Below are 22947 nucleotides of genomic sequence, written 5' to 3' on the forward strand. Positions count from 1 at the left end.
GGCGAGACGCTCTACAAAGGTTGCGCCCCTGCTCTCTCTTTCTCTCTCGTCGAGTCGGTTCGCAGAGTGGCTGACCACGTCCCGCACCTCGACGCAGAGCTCGACTACCACCAAGCTTCGCTACACCTCCTCGTCTGCCCGACGCAGGACGCTGCACAGACGCTCGCGAGCGTTCTGTTCGACTGGTCCAAGCTTGACCCGGAGAAGGAGGCCGCCGTCGGTCGTTCACGGCGACTCGCCGCGGCGGCGATGGCGAAGTTGCAGAGAAGGAGGAAGGAACGGGAAGAACGAGGGAGGGGCCGCCGAGGAAGGAGAGGAGAACGGCATTGCCGTTGGTGAGGGTGTGGGCGAGGTCGAACTGAAAGGCAGGATCGGCGAGCGAGGTCGGTGACGCCGTCGAAACGGGAGGACGAGTGTTGAGGTAGCTGGGCCGAGGCGTCGCGTCGTCGTCGGCCCTCGCAGTGAAAGCGCTCGCCGGCCCGTCCTCGAGCAGCCCGTCCTCGACACCGCCCTCGTCCGCCGTCATGAAGCGCTCGGTCCCACGCGTCGCCCAGCTCGAGACCGTCCAGCTCGACCCCTGCCGAGACGAGTGCGGCGGCGAGGCGACGACTGATGACGGGCCGTGCAGAACGGGCCTCGCGAGCTCCGTCTCGAGGTCAAGCCGCTCGAGCCCCTTGACGAGCACGTCGCGCTCGTCTCGCCACCTCGGCTCCTCCGGACTGGCCGCACCCGCAGTCACACTCGTGTCGACGAGCCCGTCGACGCTGGGCAGCACGACGAGCTCGAGCATCTCGGGCGCCGGCGGCAGCCGCAGCTCGTCGTCGGCCGTCTCCTCGGCGGCGAGGCGCTCGATCTCCCTCCGAGCGACGCGGTCGTCGCGGCGGAGCGTCTCGGGCGTCGGGCTCGGGTGGATCGATGCCGAGACGTGGTTGACGTATGCGGCAAAGGCTGCGGCAGAGGGATGGTGCGTCGGCGAGGGGGCGATATGCGAGTGCGAGTGCGTGAGCGGCCTTGGCGGGCGTGGAGGTGGCGTTGAGCTGGCAGATGTAGGCGGCGACGAGAGGGGGAGGATGGCGAGGGCGGATCGACTCGACTCGTCGTAGAGGAGGATCGAGTTGCGAAGGCGAGGCGGAGGAGGAGCTTGTCGCGCGTGAACATGCGCTTGAGGGCGGGCGGGGTGCGGGCGAGAGGTGGCAAGGATACGTTCCACCGCGAGGACGTCGCCCTCGGTCGCGCTGCCACGCGAGCGGTCAGGACGTGCGCGAAGGGGATGAGGAGAAGGAGGGTGCGCACTCGAGGAGCCACAGGGTCCAATGCCCAGGCCGTCCCTGCTGGTCCGTGCCCGCCCATCTCAACCCCTCGGCCGACTCGGCGAGCGCGACCGTGCCCTTGCCGACTCGCTCGACCGCTGAACCCGCCGGAACTCGCACGTCGCGTGCGCCGACCCGCGCACCGCCCGCCGGCAGGATCGAGAACACGCCTTGGCTGGCGAGCTGGGCTGGCGGGTGTGGAAGAGGGCGAGGTCGATCTGCACGCGCCCCGCTCGTCGGCGAGGGAGCAGGGCCGGCGGGAGGAGGAGGAGGGGCGAGCTGGAAGACGAGGCGGGCGCGAGGGGCCATCGCAGCGGTGCTCGAGCGGGCCGTAGAGCGTGGCGCGAGGTTCTCGGGGGCAGCAGGGAGCCAGGCATGGCGGCAGCGAGGCGCTCGTCCGGGTTGCTCGGCGAGGGAGGGTCGAGCTTTGAGCGGCTCGTGACGGGCGAGGCGGACTGTGCGCCGCGATCTTGTCTCGCTGGTTGTGCTCAGCAAGCAGTGCGCGCGGCCGCAGCTGTTCGCAGACTACTCGCCGCAAAGAGCCGCAAGCTGGGAGATGCAGGCGACGAGGAGTGCGCGGACGAGGGAGCAGATCCACTTTGAGCATTACGCCGCAAGGCCGATTGAAATAGCTCGCGGGCTTACCGAATCGTTAAGCTAACTTAGCTGCGGCCACTTGCGGCCGCCGGGCGTGCCGAAGGCACGGCCGAGTTGGCCAGCTGAGCGCTGAGCCGACAACCGCGGCCTCTCGAGCTCTCTCTCTCGTCCACGCTTGCTCGCCAGTGCACCGCTGCGCCCTCGTACCCGCACACTACACGCGCCGCACCCACGAACCGCGCGACTCGGTCACGGTGTCGAGATGCCGTCTTCCCCACCTCCGCCGACTCCAAGGGGGGCCAGCTCGCCCTCTCCTCCTCACCCGCACCACCTCGCCGAGCAGCTACCGTCAGCATCATTCCAAGCACCCTCAGAGCACACGACCGCGACCATCGAGCCGTCCGAGGCGACCGAGAAGGGCGAGCTGAGCGTGGGCGGGCGCACGAGCGAGGAGGCCGCGCACTCGCCGCGGGACGCAGAGAAGGCGGCGCCAGTGCTGGATGACTATCCTGATGGGGGACTGAGGGCATGGAGGTGCGTCCCTTGCCCTCAAGACTCGCCTCGCCGAGTTCTCCTCGACTGACTCCTCCCCTTCCCTCTTCCCACCCATCACGCTCTCCTCTCGCAGCGTCGTCGGCGGCGCATGGTGCATCAGCTTCACGTCCTGGGTGCGTCCAACATTTTCGCTTGCACACAAGCACGCGAACGGCGCCCTGCCGTCGCTTCCCCGCAGCTCGCTGACTTCCCTCTGCGCGAAACAGGGCTTCACGAACGCGTACGGCGTCTTCCAGACGTACTACCAAGCCAACCAGCTGTCCGAGTACAGCCATTCCGACATCTCGTGGATCGGCTCTCTCCAACTCGCGCTCGTCCTCGCCTGCGCCATCCTCGTCGGCAAGGCGTTCGACGCGGGCTACGTCACCTGGCTTCTAGCCGGTGCCGCATGCTGCTGGACCGCAGGGTGCGTCTCATCCCCTCATCTCGTCGGCGGCGTTCGCGGTCGGGCCCCTTCTTCTCGCGACGACGCTCATTCCCAGCTCGCCCGCAGGCTTTTCGGCTTCTCCGAGGCGACGCAGTACTACCAGATCTTCCTCGGGCAAGGCGTCGCGTGCGGCCTCGGCGCCGGCATGGCCTTCATCCCGGCGGCGTCGTCCGTCTCGCACTGGTTCAAGAAGCGCAGGGCGACGGCGCTCGGCATCCTCGCGACCGGCAGCTCTTTCGGAGGTGCGTCACGCCTGTCCTCTGCCTCTCTCAAAGCCTGTCGTTGACCTTGTCCTCGTGCCCGCAGGGATAGTGTACCCTGTGTTGCTCAACCAGCTCTTCCCGCGCATCGGGTTCGGCTGGACCGTGCGAGTCGCGGCCTTCCTCACCCTGGCCATGCTCGTCACGGCCATCCTCACGGTCCGCTCGCGACTACCGCCCCGCAAGGTCGAGAAGATCTTCGACTTTAGCCCTCTGCGCGAGAAGGCGTTCCTCCTCGTCACCATCGGCGAGACCATCATCATGCTGTGCGTCGCGCTCCTTCCCTGTCCTTTCTCTCGACTTTGTACTGACGCCTCGAACCCTTGGCCCTGCAGAGCTCTCTACAGCCCTTACTTCTAGTGCGTGTCCTCTCTCTCGACCCTCTTCCTCTCCTTCCCAGTCCTCCACCTCGACACTGCCTCCCGACCCTCTCGCGTCTCGCGCCCTCACCTGTCCTCTTCTTCGCCATCCTCGAGCCGTCACGAGCGGACGTTGACCCCACCTTGCCTCGCTCCACCCACTGCAGTATCCAAGACTGTGCGCGCCCTTCCCCTCTCTCCCGGCCTCCTGGACGGGCACGGTCACTGACACCTCTCTCTCTCCCGCAGATGCGCTCAAATACGGCGTCAGCAGCAACCTTGCCCTGTATTCGCTCTCGATCCTCAACGCCGCGTCCATCTTTGGCCGCATCATCCCCAACTGGCTCGCCGACACGTACGGCCCGCTCACGGTCCTCGTCCCGCACTGTTTCATGTCGGGCGTCCTCATCTTTCTCTTCCTACCCATGTGCAAGTCGGCAGGAGGCCTCGTCGCCTTCACGATCCTGTTCGGCTTCGCCTCGGGCGCCTGTGCGTCCTCTTTCTCTTCGCCTCGAGCCCGTCTCTCGCGTAGCGCCAGCGCCGCACCGAACCTCTCGCCGGACTCGCCCTGACCCTGCCTTGTCGCACCGCGCCCACAGACGTCTCGATGATGCCGGCGCTCGTCGCGAGCCTCACGAAGGACATGCGCGAAGTTGGACATAGGACTGCGACAATGTTCCTAATCATCTCGGTCGCCGCCCTCGTCGGCACGCCCATCACGGGCGCCATCATTTCGAGGAGCGACGGGTCGTACGTCGCGGCCATGTGCGTCGCAGGGAGCCTGACGCTCGTCGGCTCTTGCTTCAACGCGGCGGCGTGGTGGGTCGTCAGTCGGGAGAAGGGGCGGTTCTGGGTGTAGTAGAGCGGCGAGGCAGTGTTAGTCGCTGTAACGAGACGAGCTACGCCGGACGGATGCCCTCGCTGGCTGGCAAGAGCTGCGACGTCTCGAGCGAGGTGTGCGCTTTGACCTCTGTTCGGCGGGCTCATTCTCTTCGTCCTGGTCGCCTGCTTCGACGTCGCTATGTGTACACGTTGTGCGCGTCCTGTACGACCACCGCTCAGCAGAAGCCGCGGCTTGCGCTTGCTCTCCGCCTCGCCTCGTGCGGAGAACCAGCTGTGGGGCTCTCGCTCTGCTCCAAACTTGCTCAGCTCGCCGCGCAGCGATGCCGACCGCCTCCAGCCAGCTCTGCGACGTCCTCTCGAGCACAACAAGCGGCCTCGAGCGATGCGCGGCGCACCGTGAGCCGCCGCTCGCCCACCTCGCCTCCCATCAATTCTGCGGCCCTCCCTCGCCCGCACGCCCTCGGCCCGCTGTGCCCGGCTGCACAAGCCATCCACAACCTGCTGCGAGTGCGTCACTGCACCGGCCACCGCTCGCACGGCCTGCGCCAGGCTCCACGAGCTGAGAGAGGTCGGCGAGCGAGCCCGAGCTGCCGAAGCTCGGCTTAAAGGTGGAATGCGGGGTCGGACAAGCGGCGCACTGACTTCAGCCATGCAGAGCTCTTCCACCCTCCCCCTCGCACCACCTGCACGACCGACACGCGCGCCGCTCGATGGCCGACGCTCCCCGCTCCTCCTGGGCCGCCGACGAGACGACGCCCGTCCACTCGCCCTCGCCCTCGACCGCCGTCTCGCGCACCCCGACACTCGTCGACTTGCCTGCGCATGGCCTGACGGCGGTCCTCGCAGACGACCTGGGCAAGGCGCGCGATGACGCTGTCGAGGACGACGACGACGAGCACCTCGCCATGGCCAAGAAGCGCCATCATGCGCACCCTCACCACCTGCCGCACCCGCACCTCCCTCCCCACCCGCACCAGCACCTCGAGCAGTACCTGCCGACCGATTTCGAGACGACCGACCAGGTGGCGCTGGAGAAGGAGGCGGCGCGACGAGCGGCGAGCGAGGGTGGCGACGCCGAGAAGGGCCTGGTGGACGGCATCGCAGCTGCGCCGCCAGCCGACGACTATCCTGATGGAGGACTCGAAGCATGGCTGTGCGCGCAGCTTCCTCGTTCATGCGTCGTCGTCGAGTTGGTGATCGTGAAACTGACCTTGCGCTCGCGCCTACTGCCGCAGGGTCGTCGCCGGCGCCTGGTGCATCTCGTTCACGGCGTTCGGCTACCCGAATTCTTTCGGCGTGCTCCTGAGCTACCTCCTCCAGAACAACCTGTCGGACCACTCGTGCGTCGGCGCCTTTCCCCCTCGAATCTCTTCCCGGCCCACGAGCTCACTCTTCCCGCCTCTTGTGCCGCAGCGAGTCGGACCTCGCGTGGATCGGCGCCTTCCAGATTGCCGCCAACCTCTTCTGCGCCGTGTTCGCCGGCAAGGCGTTCGATGCCGGCTACGTCAAGCACCTCCTGTTCGCCGGCCTCGTCATCTACACGGCCGGCCTCTTTGGCCTGTCGTTCGCGACCGAGTACTGGCAGATCTTCTTGAGCCAAGGTCTGGCAAGTGGCGTGCGTCCTCCTCGTCTCTCTCGAGTCGGACGAGCCGAGCCAGAGGACGGTGGCCTGACTTTCTCGTTCCTCTCGCAGCTCGCCTCGGGCCTCACCTTCTTGCCGGCGTGCTCGGCCGTCTCGCACTGGTTCAAGCGCAAGCGCATGTTCGCCATGGGCGTCCTCGCGACGGGCTCGTCCGTCCCTTCTGCCTCGCTCCCTCCCTCGACCTCGTCTCGCGCACTGACCTCCCCTGCACGCCCGTCGACAGATCTCTCGGCGGCGTTATGTACCCAGCAGCGCTGCAAAGGCTCATCCGCACGGTCGGCTGGGGCTGGGCGATCCGTGCCGTCGGCTTCATCAACTTTGGCATGATCCTGTTCGCCTGCTTCACGGTCAAGACGCGCCTGCCGCCTCGGCCTGCGGGCAAGTTCCTCGACTTTGGCGTCTTCGTCGGTCAGGCCAACCTCGGCTACACGCTGTACGTCGCCGGCGCTGCGACGGTCTGGCTCGGTGCGTCCTCCTCTCCTCCCTCGGCGACGGACGAGCAGCGAGGTCCGAGCGCTCTCCTCCTCGGCGAACACGAGCTCACACTTCACTCGCGCCAGGCCTCTACACGCCCCTGTTCTACTCGGAGCAGTACGCGCTCGCCAACAACGTCACCGAGGACATCGCGTTCTACTCGCTCTCGATCCTCAACGCCGCGTCCGTCTTTGGCCGCACGATCCCGACTGTGCGTCCTGCTCTTTCCTCCACTCTGGACCTGGAGCTCGAGGCCTGACGTGTCGCACCCCCTTGCAGTACTTTGCCGACTCGTACGGGCCTCTAAACGTCCTCGTCCCGTTTACGACCGTCGCCGGCGTCCTCCTGTTCTGCTGGATCCCGGCGCTCAAGAACGACGCCGGCACGGTCGTGTGGAGCCTGTGCTTCGGGTGCGCCCAAGGCGCGTTCGTCGCGCTCCTGCCTGCGTGAGTTCGCGTCTCTCTTTCCTCCCTCGAGCCTCGAGCCGCGAGTTGAGAAGGCTCTCGTTGGCGGACTTGGACTGACACTCGGTTCTCCTACAGCGCTACTGCAGCCCTCACCGACGACATGCGCACGGTCGGTATCCGGATGGTGAGCCGCGACCGTCCTCCTCGTCTCGACGCGGCGCCGCCCTGACCTTCTTGCTCTCGCGCAACAGGCCATGGCTTTCCTCATGCAGAGCGGCGCAGCTCTCGTCGGCACGCCCATCGCCGGCTACATCATCTCGGAGGCAAAGGGACCGAGTGGCTCGTACGTCGGCGCGGCTGTCTACTCCGGCGTGGTCGTGCTCGCCGGGTGCGGGCTCGTCCTGTCGGCGCGCATGGGGGTCGCGAGGCGGCGGTCGACGCCATGGGTTTGAGCGAGGCGGAGCGCGTAGACGAGCTAGACGGCGTGCAACCATAGATCTCTCGCAGCTCGCGTTCCGAAGCGCAGCCTCTCAGGCCGGTCGAGGAGGAGCGGACGGCCACCTCTGCAGGAGACAGGCCGGGATCTCCCTGCTGTACGGAGCAAGCTGTCACAGCTGCAAAGAGCACGTCTACAAGCCTCAGAAGCCGAGTTGAGGAAAGCCCACGTGCCGCTCCGCGGGCGGCGAGAGGTCCGACCTTCTTCTGCCCCGACCTCCGCGTCGTCTGCAGCTCTGGGCGGCAGGCTACAAGCTGTACCGCCACGAGCACCTATCGCGACACCTCGACTAGCCGCCGCATGTCCACGAGCCGACGCTAGCCCGCCATCCACCTCGCCTCCCTCGGCACCTCCTCGCCAAGGCGGTCCCTCGCCGCGATGAGCGCACCACACGACCCGACCAACGCGCACGCCGTCGCTGGACCTTCTCGCGTCTCGCACACGCACCACCCGCACGCCCGACAAGCCCCAGGACCGAGATCCGCCTCGTCCCACCCCGCACCTCCGTCGACCCACTCTGCCAGCTCGGGCGCAGGGCCACCGCCTGCGCGCAGGCCGCCACCGACACGCCGAGCCGACGGTCCGCTCATCGTGCCTACCGTCGTCGCGGTCGACGGCGTGCGCGAGGTCCCAGGCGCGTTCGAGCACTGCGAGGTCGACGACCTCATCACGCTCATAGGTGCGCCCCGCTCCCTCTGCCTTGCGTGCGGGACGGCCACTGACTTTGCCTGCGAGTACAGCATCGATGCTCGACAAACTGCGTGAACATAACGACCGCATCCCGCTCACGCCAAACTCGCTCACGCGGTTCCACTCGCGCGCGCCGCCCAACATCTCGGTCCGCGACTACCTCGTCCGAATAGCCAAGTTCACCAACGTCGAGGCGTGTTGCCTCCTCATCCTCCTGCCCTACGTCGACAAGGGTTCGTCCCGTCCCCCTCCCTCGCCTCGAGCGCCTTCCTCCCCCGTCCCTAGCTGACCTCTTTCGCCCTCGCAGTCTGCGCCCGCCTGCCAACCTTCACCGTCTCGTCCCTCACCGTCCACCGCTTCATCATCGCCGCCATCAGCGTCGGGAGCAAGGCGCTCAGCGACGCCTTCTGCACAAACGGGCGGTACGCGCGCGTCGGAGGCGTGAGCGTCGTCGAGATGAACCTGCTCGAGAAGGAGTTCTGCGAGGCGCTCGACTGGCGGTTGACGGTGCGTCTCTCCTTCCTCTCTCTCGCGGACGTGCCAAAGAGGTGCCAAGGCCACCGATTGACGACTCGCCGTCGCAGACCTCGGGACCCGTCCTCGCGCACTACTACACGTCGCTCGTCAACGCCCACCCGCAGTACCGCCTCTCGACCGCCCCTCTCCCTACACCTCCTCCACCTCCCGCAATCGAGATCCCGCCTCCTGCTTCGCCGCTCGACCCTCTCTCGCCAGTCGCCCTCGCCCACCCTCCTCCCTCCCTCTTCACGGTCATGGACGTCGACGTCGACCCGTCCACCGCCGACGCCGCCTTCAACGGGCATACCTCGAGCAGCAAAAGCGCGCCAGGCGCCGCACCCGTCGACCGCTCGTCCCCTTCTCCCCCATACCCCTCTTCCCGCCCCTCGTCTTCCTCCCCGAGTTCGTCCGACGTCTCGCCCTCGTCCGGCTCGGCCCTGTCCATCTCGAACCCGCACTCGCTCGTCAATTCTCCAGACCGACAACGCGCGCAACGAGGCCGCGCCGTCGAACGGTCGGCCGCCGGCCCCGCAGGCCCTGCAGCAGGGGCGGGAGCGCCGCCGCCGCCGCCGCCGATGGAGGGCCCGCCGCTCGTTCGCCCGGCGTTCCGCGCAGCCGCTTCGGCGTCGAACCTGCCCTCGCCCGCTCGCGGCGCCGACGTCCCGCCGCCGCCGCCGGGCGTCAATGGGAGCGCGCTCGGGCTCGCGCTCGCGACGGGCGCGCCAGCGCACTCGCGTACAGCGAGCGCGGGGGGCAGAGCTGGTGCAGGAGCTGGAGCAGGAGCGGGAGCGGGAGCGGACGAGGGCATGGTCGCGCCGCTGTCGCCGGCGAAGCGACCTCGAGGAGATTCGCCGGCCGGAGCAGGAGCCGCCGGGGCAGCAGGGGCAGCGCCAGGCGCAGGAGCCCTGCCGAGGTTCCTCCCGAGCCCGAGATTGAGCGGGGCTGGGGCCGAGACGGCGGCGGCGGGTCGGCGAGGCGTCGAGGCGGTCATGGGTGAGGAGGCGCCCTGGGCGCAAGGCGGGCGAGCGAGCGAGACGTAGAGTAGAGGTGCGGGCCGCGAGGGCTCTGCTGTATCGATCTTTTCACCGTGCACCGACTGCGAGGTGCGCTCGGCCAGAGAAGCTTTGGAGAGGAGAAGAGGCCGCCTCGAGCTTTCGAGCTTTCCGGACCGGCTCTCGCTCTCGCCGAGAGGACTCGCTCGCTCGACGCGAGAAGAGAGGGCACGTCGGGCATAGAACTTGCACGTCGTCGAGCAAAATGTGGGGGGTGTACAGCTTGTGATCGTGAGAAGGAATGGAAGGAAAGGTGGATGCGGTCGAGGATGGGCAAGGCGGTCGACGGTCGAGCTGGTGGAGGGAAAGGCCGTCAATCGTCGTCACGAGGTGGAGAAGAAAAAGAGAGAAGCTCGTGCGCACCTCGGCTACCACACGCGCGGGCCCTTCTTCTTCGTCTTGCCCTGTGCCGGCTCGGCGCCGCCGACGACCTCGTCCCACGCCTTCTGCGCCTTGCCCATGGCCAAGTCCCACGCGAGCCCGCTCAGGCCTCCACCGCCGCCACTGCTGCCCTTCTTCCCCCCCTCGTCGCCATGCGCAAGGCCCGCCGCCGCCCGCTTGGCCGTGCGCTTGAGCGTCTCCTGCGCGCCGCCGGCGCCCGGGTTGAGGAACTCGAGCACGCTGCCCATGGCGTTCTGGACAAAGTCCTCGGCCTGCGTGTCGCGGCCCGAGTCCCACGAGCCCGCGTCGTTGGCGGGCGCGGCCGTCTTGCGGCGCGACGACGACGATAACGACGAGCGCTTCTGCGCGCGCGAGCGGGCCGCCGACGACGCGCCGGACCCGGCGCCGAAGCTGTCGCCAAAGTAGTAACCGGCGCCCTTGCGCCCGAGCGAGTAGATGCCGCGGCCGGCCATGGTGGCCCACTTGGCCGCGTCCTGCGCGCCGCCGACGGCGCCCTTGTCGGTCCCGACGCCCTGGTACGCCATGTAGGCCGCCGTGCCGAGTGCGCCGAGTGCGCCCCACTTGGCGACGAACACGCTCGTGCGCAGGCCGAAGCGGACCCACGACACGAACGACGAGAACGCGGTCCACGCCGCGAGGAGCGAGAGGACGAGGGGGAGGAGCTGCGACGGGTGGTCCCGCAGCGAGGCGAGGTCGGCCGACGCGAGGGTGTACAGCGGGTCGGACACTGCGGTGGGCAGGAACCGGCTCGCCACGTCGAGGATGGCGAACAGCGGGTTGAACGAGTCGGACATGGTCGCCTCGGGGCGAGTTGCGGCGAGGGCGAGGTGGTGTGCGGCGGGGCTCTGGTGCTTCTTGGGCACTGTTTGAGCTCGTGCAGCAGTCGCTGGGCGGAGTGCGAGCTGCGGGTGGAGAGCGAGAGCGAGAGAGAGACTGCCCTCCCGCGATGAGAGCGGTGACGCCCAAGTCCAGGTCTCGCTTTTTCTCTCGGCTGCGCTGGCGACGCATCTCGACGAGTGCTAGAGTTGCAGAGACTATGCAAGACTGTCTACACGAGGGCGAGTCCGGCATCATCGCGCCTGGAACGTTCGGCTCCACAGGAAAGCCTCGCTCAGGAGCAGCTCCGTGTCCTTGTCGGTCCAGTCTTGCGTCGGTAGCGACTGCAGGAAGATGATGATGGACTGCGCGCCGAGGAGGTCGAGGTCTAGTCAGGTCTGGGCACCTCGAGAGAGGACGCCGAGCGGACGAGGCGAGGGGAACGGGCGGCGCACCTGAAAGTCCATCTCGCGCAGCGTGTCGCTCCACCGCACGAGGAACGCCAAGCACACGTACAGGTGGAACTCAGAAAAGGCGTCGCCGCCCTCGGCCTGCGGGCGGCGGACAAGGAGGTGAGCTCGCGTGCTCGACTGCGCTCGAGACTGGCGGCGCGACGAGGAGTGGAAGAGAGAGAGAGGCGGACGCACGAGGTACGTGTCCCACATGCGCACGATGTTCTTCACGCTCAACTCGCGCATGAGGAGGCAGTTCATCCACCGGAACGCAAACTGGATGAACTCGACGCCTTGCTCCTTGAGGTGCGCGGCGAGCGGCGCTGCAGGCGATGCCGAAGAGGCGTCAATCCTCGTCGCCAGGCGCTCCAGCCGCTCCGGACACGTCGCAGGGACGAGCCCGAGGCGACGAGGCTGAGAAGAGGGAACTGAGGGCGACGCACCATCGACGCGCGCGCACAGACCGTCCATCTTCTTGACGAGGCGCTGGATGCCCGGCTGGGCAAAGATGTAGTTGTCCTGGATGCCGTCGAGGAGCTTGGACAGGCACCAGAACGAGTCGGCCTCGAGGGCTTCGAGGACCGAGGGCGCGAGCGTCGACACGTCGAAAGTTTCCGGGTCGGCGTCTGCAGGCAGTCGAGGCGTGAGTAGGTGCGACTCGAGCAAGGTATCGGCTCGCCTCAAGTGCCCAGGCGGTACGAGAGGACAAGTCGAGAGAGGCGAGAGGAAGCGCGCCGACGCACCGATGTAGCTCTGGAGGAAGACCTGGAAGAACGGCGTGACGAGGTCGTTGATGCCCTGGACGTAGCCGCTCGCCGGGTGCCGGATCGCCCATACGTACAGGACCCGCTCCAAGCTGCGCTGCGTCGGCTCGGCCATCCACAACTTGACGCCCGGCCGCGTGCGGGGCACGTCGATGCTGATCTGGTGCCAAATGGGCCCGTCGAGGCCGGTGACGCCGCGCGAGAAGGCCTGGCGCACGAGCTGGGCGTACTCGGAGCGCTTGCGGGCGAGGGTCGTGGCGCGTCGAGAGAGGGGTGCCGGGAGGTAGCCCTGCGAGAGCGTCGGCGAGGGAGAAGAGAAGGTCAGTCCTGCTCTCGACGACGACGCCGCGCTCGGGAGGTGGAGGAAGTGGGACGCACGAGGAGCAACTGCCACACCATGGTCCTCAGCTCGTCGGGGACACCGCTCCATGCGAGCTTCCTCAACTCGCCGAGGTCGACATTGTCGCTCTCGAGCACGTCGAGGAATTTGCGCCTGCGGCGCTTCTCGCGCCCGCGCTCGCCCTCGTCGTCCGGGTTGGGCGGCGGCGCGTCAAACTCGACGATGGACGGGTCGGTCGACGACAGGGCCGGCGCGTCGAGCTGGACGTAGCCACGCGTCGGGTCGTCGTCGTCGTCGTCCGAGGCGGCGCCGTTCGGGTTGGGCGACGCGTCGACGACGGACGAGATCGAGGCGCGGTGAGCGGCAGAGGAAGCGGCCACGGGAGGAGCTGGTGGTGGGGCGAACCAGGTGGTCTTGAGTCGGTCGAGAACGTGCGCCGGGTCTGTGCGAGTTGCGCCAGATCGTCAAGGTCAGTCTCACTCGACATGTGGACGCATACAGGCCAAGAGGGACGTAGCAAACGCACCCTTGACGAGGTCGTCGACGTCTCGCCGGATCGCCCGCCGGCACTGCTCCTTTGCCCACCCTTCTCCTCGCTCTTCTCGTTCCCGCTCGGCCTGCTTCGACGCCTCCTTGTCCTCTGCGACCGCCGCCTCACTCGCCGGCGCCATCTTCTCGGGCTCATCGACGACCTCGCCCGCACCGAGCTCCGACGACCGCCGCTCGAGGCTCCTGCGCTTCTCCTCGGCGCGCACGACCTTGTCCGCCTCCTCCTGGACACGACTCGCGCCCGCGAGGTAGCTCGCCGCGCGCTGCGGCTGCGGCAAGGGCCCGGGGCTCGGGCGCGCACGGCCGCTGAGCGCGGCGGCGACGGCTTCGGCGGCCGAGAGGGACGACGAACTCGAGGCGGTGCGGGTCGGTGCGGGCGGGACGCGCGCGCCGCCGAACGGGTTGAAGGACCACGAGGACGACGACGGGGTCGTGGCCGAGGTAGGGGAAGTGGGCGAGGGCGCGGCGGCAGAGGTCGAGGTGGGGAGGGCGCCGGTGGACGAGGGAATGTGGAGCGAGACGCCCGAGATGCGGGCGACGAGGGTCGACTCTGGCTCGTCGTCCGAGTTGGTGTCCCACGGCTCGTCGTCTGCGCCGAGCTCGTCGGCCTGGGCGGCGACGAGGGCGCGCTGGTTGCGGCCGGTCTTGTGCGGCTGGGGCTTGGACGCGGCGGACGAGGACGAGGTGCGGCCGGGCGAGGCTGGACCGGACACGGAGCGGGTGCGGGCCGTGTCGAGGTTGGACGAGCTGCGGCGGTGGTGGTTGGCGAGGAAGCCGGGCGGTGGGGGTGACGCCTCGCCGCGGTCCGTGTGGGTCGAGGACGACGAGGGGGAGCGGGCCGAGTCTGGCGGAGCTTGCGGCGAGCTGCGCGACCACAGCGGCATCGCGAGCTGGCTCTCGAGCCTCGTGGCAGCGGGTTGTCGACAAGGACGAGGAGCGCGAAGTGCGGGGACCGCGACGACGACGGCGGCGACGAGGCCAACACGATCACTCTCGCCTCTGTGTACCTCGCGTGGACGCTCAGGGGCACTGTGATGTCTGCTTGCACTACTCGCTCGCGAAGGACCGGCTTGACGAGGCAGCGAGAGAGCCACTGTCCCTTTGTCGAGCTCGCGCTGGCCTCGCTCATCTCACAGGGCACGGGGGAGGTTCGTTCGACTTGCAGCAGGCTGCTACAGAGTGTGGTCGAGTAGCGCAGGACTGTATGGCACAACAGAGAGCGCGAGGGAGCGAGATTGGCCGGTCGAGGTGGGCTTGAGTCGAGACGAGACGAGCAGCTCTGAGGCTCTTGCTGCCCCGTCGTCTCGCGTCTCGCCCGCCAGAGCCACACAAAAGCACCCGCACAAGTGCAGCACCTCGTCCATACCCCACACATGGCCGCCCCTTCCCCGCTCCAGCAGTCGCACCGCGCACCTCGCTCCGACGCAGGCTCGGAAACTGAGGACGACGACGACCACCTCGCCGCCTCGTCCTCGGCCCAGGGCTCGTCCCAGAAGGACTCGACCACCGTCCAGACCGTCGCCAGCCGCCTCGCCGAACTCGCCTTGATCCCCGAGGTCGACGTCGACCTCGAGCACCTCCACGCCCTCTCGCCAGAGGTCATCTCCAAGCAGGCCACCATCAACATCGGTCCGTCCCTCTCCCTCTTCAACTTGTCCCTGGTGAGCGTGTGCGCGGTCTCGGCGCAGCGCGCAGCAGCTCGCGCCGCCAGGGAAGGCGGCCACGACCCGTCACGCTCGTTCGCCTCTGTTCCCCCGCCCGCCATGCGGCGTCCCGCCAACGTCCCGTTCGAGCAAGGAGACGTGTGCGTGCGGGCAGGACGCTCAGTGGGAGCCGACCTACCGCGGCGGGCAGTGGCACGAGGTCGTCGGGCGGGCGGCGGCGCTCATCTGCGCCGAGGAGCGCACACTCGTCTGTGCGGGTCGACACGCAGCACGACGGCGGTTCCGCCCTTGTCGTGACCTCGCACTGACACCTTGCCCCTCCCTCCCCTTGGTTCTCTCGACCTGCAGGTACTATCGGTGCGCACCGTCTCCCCCTTCCCCGTCCTCCTCGTGTCACCCCGACTCACGCTCTTCTCGTGCCCTGCACAGGTCATGTCGCCCACGGAAAGTCGCAGACCGTCAAGGCCATCTCGGGTGTCCACACCGTCCGCTTCAAGAACGAGCTCGAGCGCAACATCACGATCAAGCTCGGCTACGCCAACGCCAAGGTCCGTCCTCGCGCCCGTCCTCCTCGACGCACACATTCACTGACCCTTCCTTGACGCACGACGCAGATTTACAAGTGCGAGAACCCGAGCTGTGAGCGGCCAGGGAGCTTCCGCTCGTACTCGTCGGACAAGGAGGACCACCCGCCGTGCGAGGTTCCCGGATGCGGCGGCACGATGAAGCTCTTGCGGTGCGTCCCTCGACCCTCTCAGCCTCTCTCCGTGTCGTCGCGACAGGGACTGACTCGACGAGTAACGCCCGCAGCCACGTCTCGTTCGTCGACTGCCCGGGTCACGACATCCTCATGGCCACCATGCTCAACGGCGCCGCCGTCATGGACGCCGCGCTCCTCCTCATCGCCGCCAACGAGTCGTGCCCGCAACCGCAGACGTCCGAGCACCTCGCCGCGATCGAGATCATGAAGCTCAAGCACATCCTCGTCCTCCAGAACAAGGTCGACCTCATCCGCGAGCAGCAGGCCGACGAGCACCACCAGCAGATCCTCCAGTTCGTCAAGGGCACCGTCGCCGACGGCGCCCCGATCGTGCCCATCTCGGCCCAGCTGCGGTACAACATTGACGCGCTCGTCGAGTTCATCGTCAACAAGATCCCGGTCCCCGTGCGCGACTTTGCGACGGCGCCGAAACTCATCGTCATCCGCTCGTTCGACGTCAACAAGCCCGGTGCCGAGGTTCACGAGCTCAAGGGCGGTGTCGCCGGTGGCTCGCTCCTCAAGGGTGTCCTCAAGGTGCGTCCCCCACTCTTTACCTCTCTTCCCACCCACACTCTCTATCGCGAAGCTCACGCTCTCTCTCTCTCACGCCCACAGCTCGGCCAGGAGATCGAGGTCCGCCCGGGTGTCGTGTCCAAGGACGCCGAGGGCAAGATCAACTGCAAGCCGATCCGGAGCAAGATCGTGTCGCTCCTCGCCGAGAAGAACGAGCTCAAGTTTGCCGTCCCCGGTGGCCTGATTGGTGTCGGCACGCGTGAGTCGGCCGGTCCTTCGTGTTTGTCGCTCGAGCAAGAGGAGGAGCAGGACGCGAGGGCGAGAGGGAGGGGCCTGAGCGGGCCGAGCGCGGTCGGGCGAGAGCACGTTCGAGCCGAGCCTGTCCGAGTCGAGAAGGGCCGAGCTCTACTGAGCGACCCTCGTGGCCGCTCTTGACGTGCTCTCACGCAGCCGAGCCGTCTAGAGCGGCTGATCGTCGGCGGTGGTTGGTCGGGCATTTGGGCGAGGAGGGCACGGGCAGATGAGCGCGCTCGACGGCACTCGAGCAGGGCCATCTCGGCTCGGGCTCGTAGCTCTGTGCCGACGCCGGCGACAGCTGCGTCGGCCGGCGGGCAAAGCGCTCACAGCAGCGTCCCTCCCACCCTCTCGAGGACCAACACTAACTCGATCCCTCATTCCCGCAGTCATCGACCCGCAGCTCACTCGTGGCGACCGCCTCGTCGGCCAGGTCCTCGGCAGCAAGGGCTCGTTGCCCTCGATCTACACCGAGATCGAGGTCAACTACTTCCTCCTCCGCCGGCTGCTCGGTGTCAAGACGGACGACAAGAAGCAGACCAAGGTGCAGAAGCTCGCCAAGAACGAGGTCCTCATGATCAACATGTCCGTCCCAGCTCTCTCTCTCTCTCGCTCTCTGTCGCAGGCTCGTCGTGCTCATCGTCAACTTGCCTCCTTCTCCTTGTCCTCCTCCTGCCTCGCCTACTCTGTCCTTCCCTCTCCTTCCTCCTTCGGCAACTCTCCTCTCGCAGTGGCTCGACGTCCGAGGGTGGGCGTGTCCTGTCGGTCAAGGCCGACCTCGCCAAGTGCGTCCTCGCGTCCTCCTTTTCTCGTCCTTCCGCAGCGATTGACGGTCTCACCCCTCCCTCTTCGCCCTCTCCCTCTCTATTTCGTCATGCAGGATCCTCCTCAACACGCCGGCAGCGACCGAGCTCGGCGAGAAGGTCGCCCTCTCGCGCCGCATCGACAAGCACTGGCGCCTCATCGGTGCGTCCCTCTCGCTCGCGCCTTGCCTGCGCCACTCACTGACTCTCTCGCCGTCACACAGGTTGGGGTTCGGTCCGTCGTGGTGCCGAGTTCGACCTCGGCGAGAACTACTGAGCGTGCTCGTCGTCGTCGTCGTCCCCCTCCTCTTTGCCGCAGCTTTCCCTCTCTCCTCGTTCGTCTTGCGCCTCGCCGCACGTGCTTGTAATAGTTACACCCACCCCCGCGCAACCGCTGTATCACCCTACCCTCGTCCATTTGTCGTCGTCGGCCGTCGCACAAGCGAGCGAGGAGGGAGCGTTCTCGGGACTCGCGCACGCTCTTTCGCAGGGTCGCGGCTGTCGCCCCGTGCTCGGTACGGCCTGCAGAAGGTCTGGCGTGCCTCAGGCGTCCTGGCCGAGTCGCCAGCTCGAGGCGAGCCGGACTGTTGCCCGTCGCCGGTTTCGCCGCCCTCTGCTCACCTTTCTCTCTCTCCCTCCTTCCCCTCACTTCTTCTCGGCACCTCCTCGCCGTCGCGCATGCTGCACTTCGAGCCGCCCTCTGCTCGCCCCTCGCTCAGCGAGCCCTCGCCACGCCCTGCGCCCGCGCAGTCGCAGTACCTCCTCGCCGCCGAGCTCGACTCGCACCCCGCACGGTCCTCGTCCATGGGCCGCGACTCGGTCAACCCGCAACCGCCTGCGCCCACCTCGCGCATCCCGACTGCTGCAGGCGGCACGAGCCGCATGCAGGCGCGCGACCCGACCCTCGGAGCGAGTGCGTCCCCACCTCCCCTCCTCCTTCTCCCCTCGCGCGTTCGCTGACCCTCTCGCCCGCGCAGCTTCCGACGTCCACTCGTTCGAGAGCTCGATCGACCCGACTGCTCCTCGTCCGCCACCCCGCATGCGCGCCGCCTCGACCGGCGCCGGCGTGCGCGCCGTCGGCTCCTCGTCCGACCTCGACCCGTCGCCTTCGTTCAGCGGCCTGCCCTCGTCGCGCTCGGTCTCGCTCGGGCAGGGCCTCGCCGACATGCAGGGCAAGGGCAAGGGCCAGCGGCCCGCGACGACAATCGCGGCGGCAGGAGGCGGGCCGGCGCCGGCCTCGGCCACGCCGCCGGTCGAGCCGTTCTCGTACGCCTCGACGGCTCCCGCGGGCACCGTCACCTCGCCTCCTCTTCGTGCGTGGGTCGACCAGCAGGTGCACGAGCTCGACGGCGCCCCGTTCAGCCGCGTCACGACGGCGCCCGCCTTCGCCGCCGCCGAGCGCGAGTCTCGCAAGGTGCCGCTCGGGCCTGTCATCGCGCCGCCGCACCTTCCGCCGCTCGTCAAGGACCTCACCGGCCTGACGGCATACGCCAACTGGGACGTGTCGAACGATGTCGAGTGGAGCCTCGGCAAGGTCGTCGGGCCGGCGGCGCTGCATGAGGTCGTGAGGGACCCGGGTGCGTCCCACGCTCTCCTTCCCTCCTTCTGCCCCATTAGTCCCTGCCACCAACTCTCGTGCGACCCACAGAGGCGTTCCAGTCGTTCCGCAACTTCATCGCCGCCACGAGCAGCGACGAGTCGGCGCCGTTCCTCCTCGATCTGTACCGCGACCTGTCGGCCTTCTCGCACGTGTGCACGACCCTGCGCCTCTCTTCGTCGTGCATCTCGTCGACCTACCTCCTCAAGACGTCGCCGTCGCGCCTCGCGCTCCCGATCTCGCTGCGTGGACCCGTCCTCGAGTGCCTGTACGACTCGGCCGCCGTCGGCCACCCGCTCCTCGAGCCCCTCCAGGCCCTGCACGCCGACATCTACACCAAGCACTTCCAGCCGTTCGTCCAGCAGAAGCTCGTCGAGCAGGTCGTCGCGCGCCTCGCGAGCTGGAAGGCCGGCCTCGGCTGGACCGGCAAAGGCGGTCCGAGCGGCGGCGGCGGCGGCGGCGGCATGGGCCTCTCGATGGCGTCGACCGACGGCCTCGCCGAGTGCTACTGCCTCACCGACCCGAACCAGCGCGACAACCCGATCACGCTCGCGAGCGAGGGCTTCGTCGACTTGACCGGGTACCCGCTCAAGCTCGTCATCGGGCGCAACTGCCGCTTCCTCCAGGGCCCGGGCACGTCGCCCGAGAGCGTCAAGCGCCTGCACGACGCGCTCGCCGAGGGCAGGAACGTCACGTCGCTCATCTTCAATTGTGCGTCCCTCCTTCCTCCTTCTCGCTCTCGGCCGTCGAGAACATGCGGCTCACCTCGCCTCGACTTGCCCACAGACCGCGCCGACGGCTCCGCCTTCGCCAACCTCCTGTGCATGGCGCCGCTCAAGGACGACAAGGGCGTCGTGCGGCATTTCATCGGTGCGCTCGGACCCCTCCTCTCTTCTCCTCGTCAGGCGTGCAGGACTCATCCTCGTCGGCCTCGCGGTCCCTTTCCTCTCGCAGGCGGCCAGATTGACGTCACCGGCGCCCTCAACGCCCTCGTCCAGTCGCCCTCGCTCGCGGCGCACCCCTCGCTGTGGCTGCACGCAGCCTCGCCCCCGTCGCCCTCGTCCACCTCGGTCGCGCTCGCCCCGTCCTTCACGCCGCTCGTCCAGGCGCAGATGGCCCGTCTCACGACCGTCTCGCGCCAGACGGGCGTCACGAGCGGCGACGCCATCCGCGAGCTCGGCACGGCGACGCTCGGCACCGGCGCCGGCGGCTCGCCGACGCAGCTCTCGCCGCGCAGTGCGCAGGCGCCGAGCCCGCCTGTCGAGGACAAGAAGCGCAAGGGCCCGTTCGGGTTCCTCGGCAAGGCGAGGAAGAGCACGTCGACGTTGAGCATCCGCCGGTCGTCGCTCGAGAGCACGGCGGCGGGTGGTGACGAGACGCCGCGCGAGTCGGCTGCGGCCAAGGGCCTCGGGGACGGGCTTGACGGCGGCGGGTCGAGCGCGAGGCAGGAGAAGCGTGGGAGCGTCGGCGGCGAGAGCGGTGGGTCGGAGCAGGAGGAGGTGGACGCGCTCAACGAGTCGCTCATGGTGCGTCGCCTCGTTTCTCTCTTCCACCCTCTCCTTCGCGTCGTAGGGATGCTCTCGAGCCTGCTCTCACCTCGTTCGACGCGACTGACCCTAGCCCTCGATCCTGTCAAGCAGCACAACGGCCTCCGAGCCTTCGAGCAGACGTACAGCCGGGTCGCACTCGTCGAGCGCTCGACGGGCGACATCCTCTACACGACGCCCGAGCTTGTCGAGTACTGCGGTCCGTCTTCGCCCCTTCTTTCTCCTCCCGCTCGACCTTCCCAAACCTGACCGAGTTCCCCTTCTCTCGCAGGCCTGCCCGGCTCGTCGCACCACGAGCTCCACTCGACCTCGTTCATCAAGATCCTCGTCTCGTCTTCTGCGTCTCGTACCTCGGCGGCGTTGTACGGCGGCGGCGGCGGCGGCGATGCAGCGTCGCTGTCGACCTCGATGGCGGCCGACGAGGAGAAGGACATGACGCGCCGCCTGCGCCGCAACGTGCGTCTCGCGGTCGAGCAGGGCCAAGGGTGGACGGGCCTGGTCGGTCTGCAGCCCGTCGCGAAGAAGCTCTTGTGCGTCCCTCGCTCGCCTCCTTCCCTCCTTCGCCCTCGAACTCGTTCACTCACGCACCGACGACGTTCCCGCAGCGGCCGCAGCAAGCACGGCGAGCCTCTCGTGCGCGATGCCGTGCTCCACCTCACGTCGCTGTGCAACAAGGAGGGCAAGGTCGAGGCGCTCGTGGCCGTGTGCGTCCCCTCCTTCAACGTCGTCTCGCGCACCTCGTCCCTGACCTCGTGTCTCTCTCGACCCGCAGGTTCGGCTGAGCTGGGCATGACGGTTGTGCGAGGGGGCGAGGGAGGTCGGGCTTGAGGAGGCAGTGCGTCGTCGAGCTGCGGCGCGAGGTTGAAACGTTTGATTCGCTTTTCTCGCTCTCTCGTTCTCTCTCTCGCCTGCGCTTGTGGACGGAGAGACTATGCGAGTTGCAGACGGTGTACGAGAGACATGCAAGGTATGCGAGGAGCGAGGTATGAAAGTGTCCACGAGGAGGGGCTGAAAGAGGGGTTCGAGCGCGAGAGAAGGCGAATCACAAACCCTTGGACGAAGGAGGGGCGGCCGGCGCCCCGACCTTGGGGAGGGCTTTGGTCGGCTTCCTGCAGGTGTGCGAGTCGTCAGTCTCGCTCAGGATGCACCGGATGGGCGGGGTCGAGGAGGGAGGAGGGACGAACTTGGAGATCTTGACGAGGCCGGCTTTGACGAGCTTCGAGACAAACAAGCCGACGCGGTCCGACTCGGGCAGGGCGCCCTTGGCGACCAACGCTATATCCTTTGCGACGTGGAGCCGGTACCTGTTGGGCGTCACCTTGACCACGCGGTGGTCGGCGCCGCGCTCCTTCAGGTCGGCAAGGACGTTCTGGATGGCGAGCTTGTGCGACCGATAGACGAGCGGCTCTGCGGATGATCTCATCAGTGACTTGACGTATGGAGAGAGAGAGAGACGAGAGGGCGGATCGAGGGACGCACTCTTGGTGAGCGACCCTTTGGGAGCTTTGCGCAGGGGCGGGTGGTCGGTCGACGTCTCGGCAGCGGCGAACGCGCTCTGCCACGAGTCGAGAACGACGCTCGGGTCGACGACGAGTGCCGAGGGGGCTTGAGCGACAGGCGCCGAGGGCGGCTGAGCGACACGTGCTGCGGGCGAAGCGACGACAGGTGGCGAGGGCCGGTCGACGTCTGCTGCCGAGACGGCTTTGACGAGAGCTAGCGACGGCTGGACGGCGACGATCATGGCGGTCTGGACCTTGGCGGGCGCGACGACCGGCGACACGGCACGCTTTGGCGCAACCGGCTTGAGGAAGTCGCGCTTGACGAGCGGGACGAGGAAGTCGAGGACGGCTTGGCGCCCGTTGGCGAGAAAGAGGGCACCGAGGTGCGCCTCCCACGCGTCGGCGGCGGCGTCGTTCGAGCACGAGCCCTTGCCGCCGCAGCACGACCTGCCCGACCAGTGGACGAGCTTGAACTCCTTGGCGAGCACGGCGCCGTGCGCGTTGCTGAGCAAGTGCCCGCTCCTGCAGGAGGGCGATTCGAACCTGTCAGTCACTCGCTCGCTTGTGCGAGACCGGACGAAGAGAGAACGTGGGACGCACTTGGCGCCAATCGTTCCGAGGATCTTTGAGCCCTTGCCCCTCGCGGCGAGGAGGACGAGCGTCTGCGAGACGACGACGTCCCAGATGCGGTCGCCGAGGAACTCGAGGACCTCGGGGTGGTACGCCGAGCTGAACACCGGGTCGAGCCCGTTCGACTTGCGGCCGGCGAGGAGGTCGACGAGGCGGTGGTCGAGGATCTTGGGGAACGCCGTCGGCACCTTCTTGCCGAGCGCGCTGCGCACCCTCGCGAGCGGGTCGTACTCGATGACCTTGGCCGTCTTCGACTCGCGCTGGAGGAACGGGATCTTGCCGGCTCGACCGGGTGACGAGCAGCTCGAGGACGAGGAGCGCGGCGGCGAGTCGAGGTCGAGCGCCGAGGCGAGGCGGACGGGTGTGCTGGACAGGAGGCGGGTGCGGGCAAGACGGGCAAGAGGCACTCGACTGTTGGGCGCGCGGTCGTGACGGTCGAGGCGGCCGAGGGCGGGTGGGGCGGCGTGGGCGAGGGGAGCGAAGGCGGGACGCAGGCGCGAGGCGAGTAGACTGAGCATGGTCTAGTGCCCTCTGCTGCTGCTGCCAGGGTCCAGCTGGACCCGCCCGGCGAGTGAACGAGGCGGGAGAGAGCGCGGGGTTGATGCGAGCTGATGAAGACGAGGCAACAAAGGAGTCTCGCGACGTCGCGCACAGCCTCTGCAGCACTCGCCGAGTCCTGCCAGGCG

At 67.9% G+C, this 22947-nt stretch overlaps 8 protein-coding genes across 8 annotated transcripts; 4 read left to right on the top strand and 4 right to left on the bottom strand.

Moving 5' to 3' along the window:
* Nucleotides 1–225: 225 nt before the first annotated feature.
* RHOBADRAFT_46807 (uncharacterized protein) lies at nt 226–1619 on the bottom strand (the record flags this gene model as incomplete). Its single annotated transcript, XM_018414858.1, has 3 exons — nt 226–234; nt 323–1235; nt 1294–1619. 3 exons carry the CDS (start codon nt 1617–1619, stop codon nt 226–228), a joined length of 1248 nt encoding a protein of 415 aa, XP_018268406.1.
* Nucleotides 1620–2169: 550 nt separating this feature from the next.
* RHOBADRAFT_18141 (uncharacterized protein) lies at nt 2170–4367 on the top strand (the record flags this gene model as incomplete). The annotated part of the gene is made up of 7 exons (XM_018412409.1): nt 2170–2441; nt 2536–2575; nt 2669–2868; nt 2956–3131; nt 3196–3453; nt 3758–3997; nt 4108–4367. The coding sequence occupies 7 exons, from the start codon at nt 2170–2172 to the stop codon at nt 4365–4367; spliced, it is 1446 nt and encodes a 481-aa protein (XP_018268407.1).
* Nucleotides 4368–7748: 3381 nt separating this feature from the next.
* On the top strand, nt 7749–8776 carry RHOBADRAFT_18277 (uncharacterized protein; the record flags this gene model as incomplete). The annotated part of the gene is made up of 4 exons (XM_018412420.1): nt 7749–8049; nt 8111–8293; nt 8368–8567; nt 8645–8776. Coding segments are annotated over 4 exons (816 nt in total), but the record flags the coding sequence as incomplete, so codon positions are not given.
* Nucleotides 8777–9798: 1022 nt separating this feature from the next.
* On the bottom strand, nt 9799–10827 carry RHOBADRAFT_55837 (uncharacterized protein; the record flags this gene model as incomplete). The annotated part of the gene is made up of 2 exons (XM_018418042.1): nt 9799–9925; nt 9995–10827. Coding segments are annotated over 2 exons (959 nt in total), but the record flags the coding sequence as incomplete, so codon positions are not given.
* Nucleotides 10828–11038: 211 nt separating this feature from the next.
* Nucleotides 11039–13838, bottom strand: RHOBADRAFT_55838 (uncharacterized protein; the record flags this gene model as incomplete). The annotated part of the gene is made up of 7 exons (XM_018418043.1): nt 11039–11214; nt 11305–11400; nt 11497–11624; nt 11745–11927; nt 12045–12354; nt 12444–12847; nt 12932–13838. 7 exons carry the CDS (start codon nt 13836–13838, stop codon nt 11104–11106), a joined length of 2139 nt encoding a protein of 712 aa, XP_018268410.1. The 3' UTR covers nt 11039–11103.
* A 428-nt stretch (nt 13839–14266) lies between these two features.
* Nucleotides 14267–17403, top strand: RHOBADRAFT_66932 (uncharacterized protein). The gene is made up of 10 exons (XM_018419126.1): nt 14267–14583; nt 14967–14975; nt 15048–15166; nt 15233–15354; nt 15429–15912; nt 15994–16150; nt 16575–16770; nt 16917–16970; nt 17066–17151; nt 17213–17403. Exons 1-10 carry the CDS (start codon nt 14328–14330, stop codon nt 17263–17265), a joined length of 1536 nt encoding a protein of 511 aa, XP_018268411.1. The 5' UTR covers nt 14267–14327; the 3' UTR covers nt 17266–17403.
* A 263-nt stretch (nt 17404–17666) lies between these two features.
* On the top strand, nt 17667–20914 carry RHOBADRAFT_46813 (uncharacterized protein; the record flags this gene model as incomplete). The annotated part of the gene is made up of 9 exons (XM_018414859.1): nt 17667–17901; nt 17966–18565; nt 18637–19296; nt 19372–19455; nt 19540–20111; nt 20226–20331; nt 20404–20662; nt 20738–20836; nt 20905–20914. The coding sequence occupies 9 exons, from the start codon at nt 17667–17669 to the stop codon at nt 20912–20914; spliced, it is 2625 nt and encodes an 874-aa protein (XP_018268412.1).
* Nucleotides 20915–21051: 137 nt separating this feature from the next.
* On the bottom strand, nt 21052–22779 carry RHOBADRAFT_55840 (uncharacterized protein; the record flags this gene model as incomplete). Its single annotated transcript, XM_018418044.1, has 4 exons — nt 21052–21241; nt 21317–21539; nt 21612–22153; nt 22232–22779. 4 exons carry the CDS (start codon nt 22777–22779, stop codon nt 21175–21177), a joined length of 1380 nt encoding a protein of 459 aa, XP_018268413.1. The 3' UTR covers nt 21052–21174.
* Between the last annotated feature and the right edge of the window lie 168 nt (nt 22780–22947).

This window comes from Rhodotorula graminis (assembly GCF_001329695.1).
Source record: "Rhodotorula graminis WP1 unplaced genomic scaffold RHOBAscaffold_15, whole genome shotgun sequence".
In the NCBI taxonomy this organism is placed as follows: Eukaryota; Fungi; Basidiomycota; class Microbotryomycetes; order Sporidiobolales; family Sporidiobolaceae; genus Rhodotorula; species Rhodotorula graminis.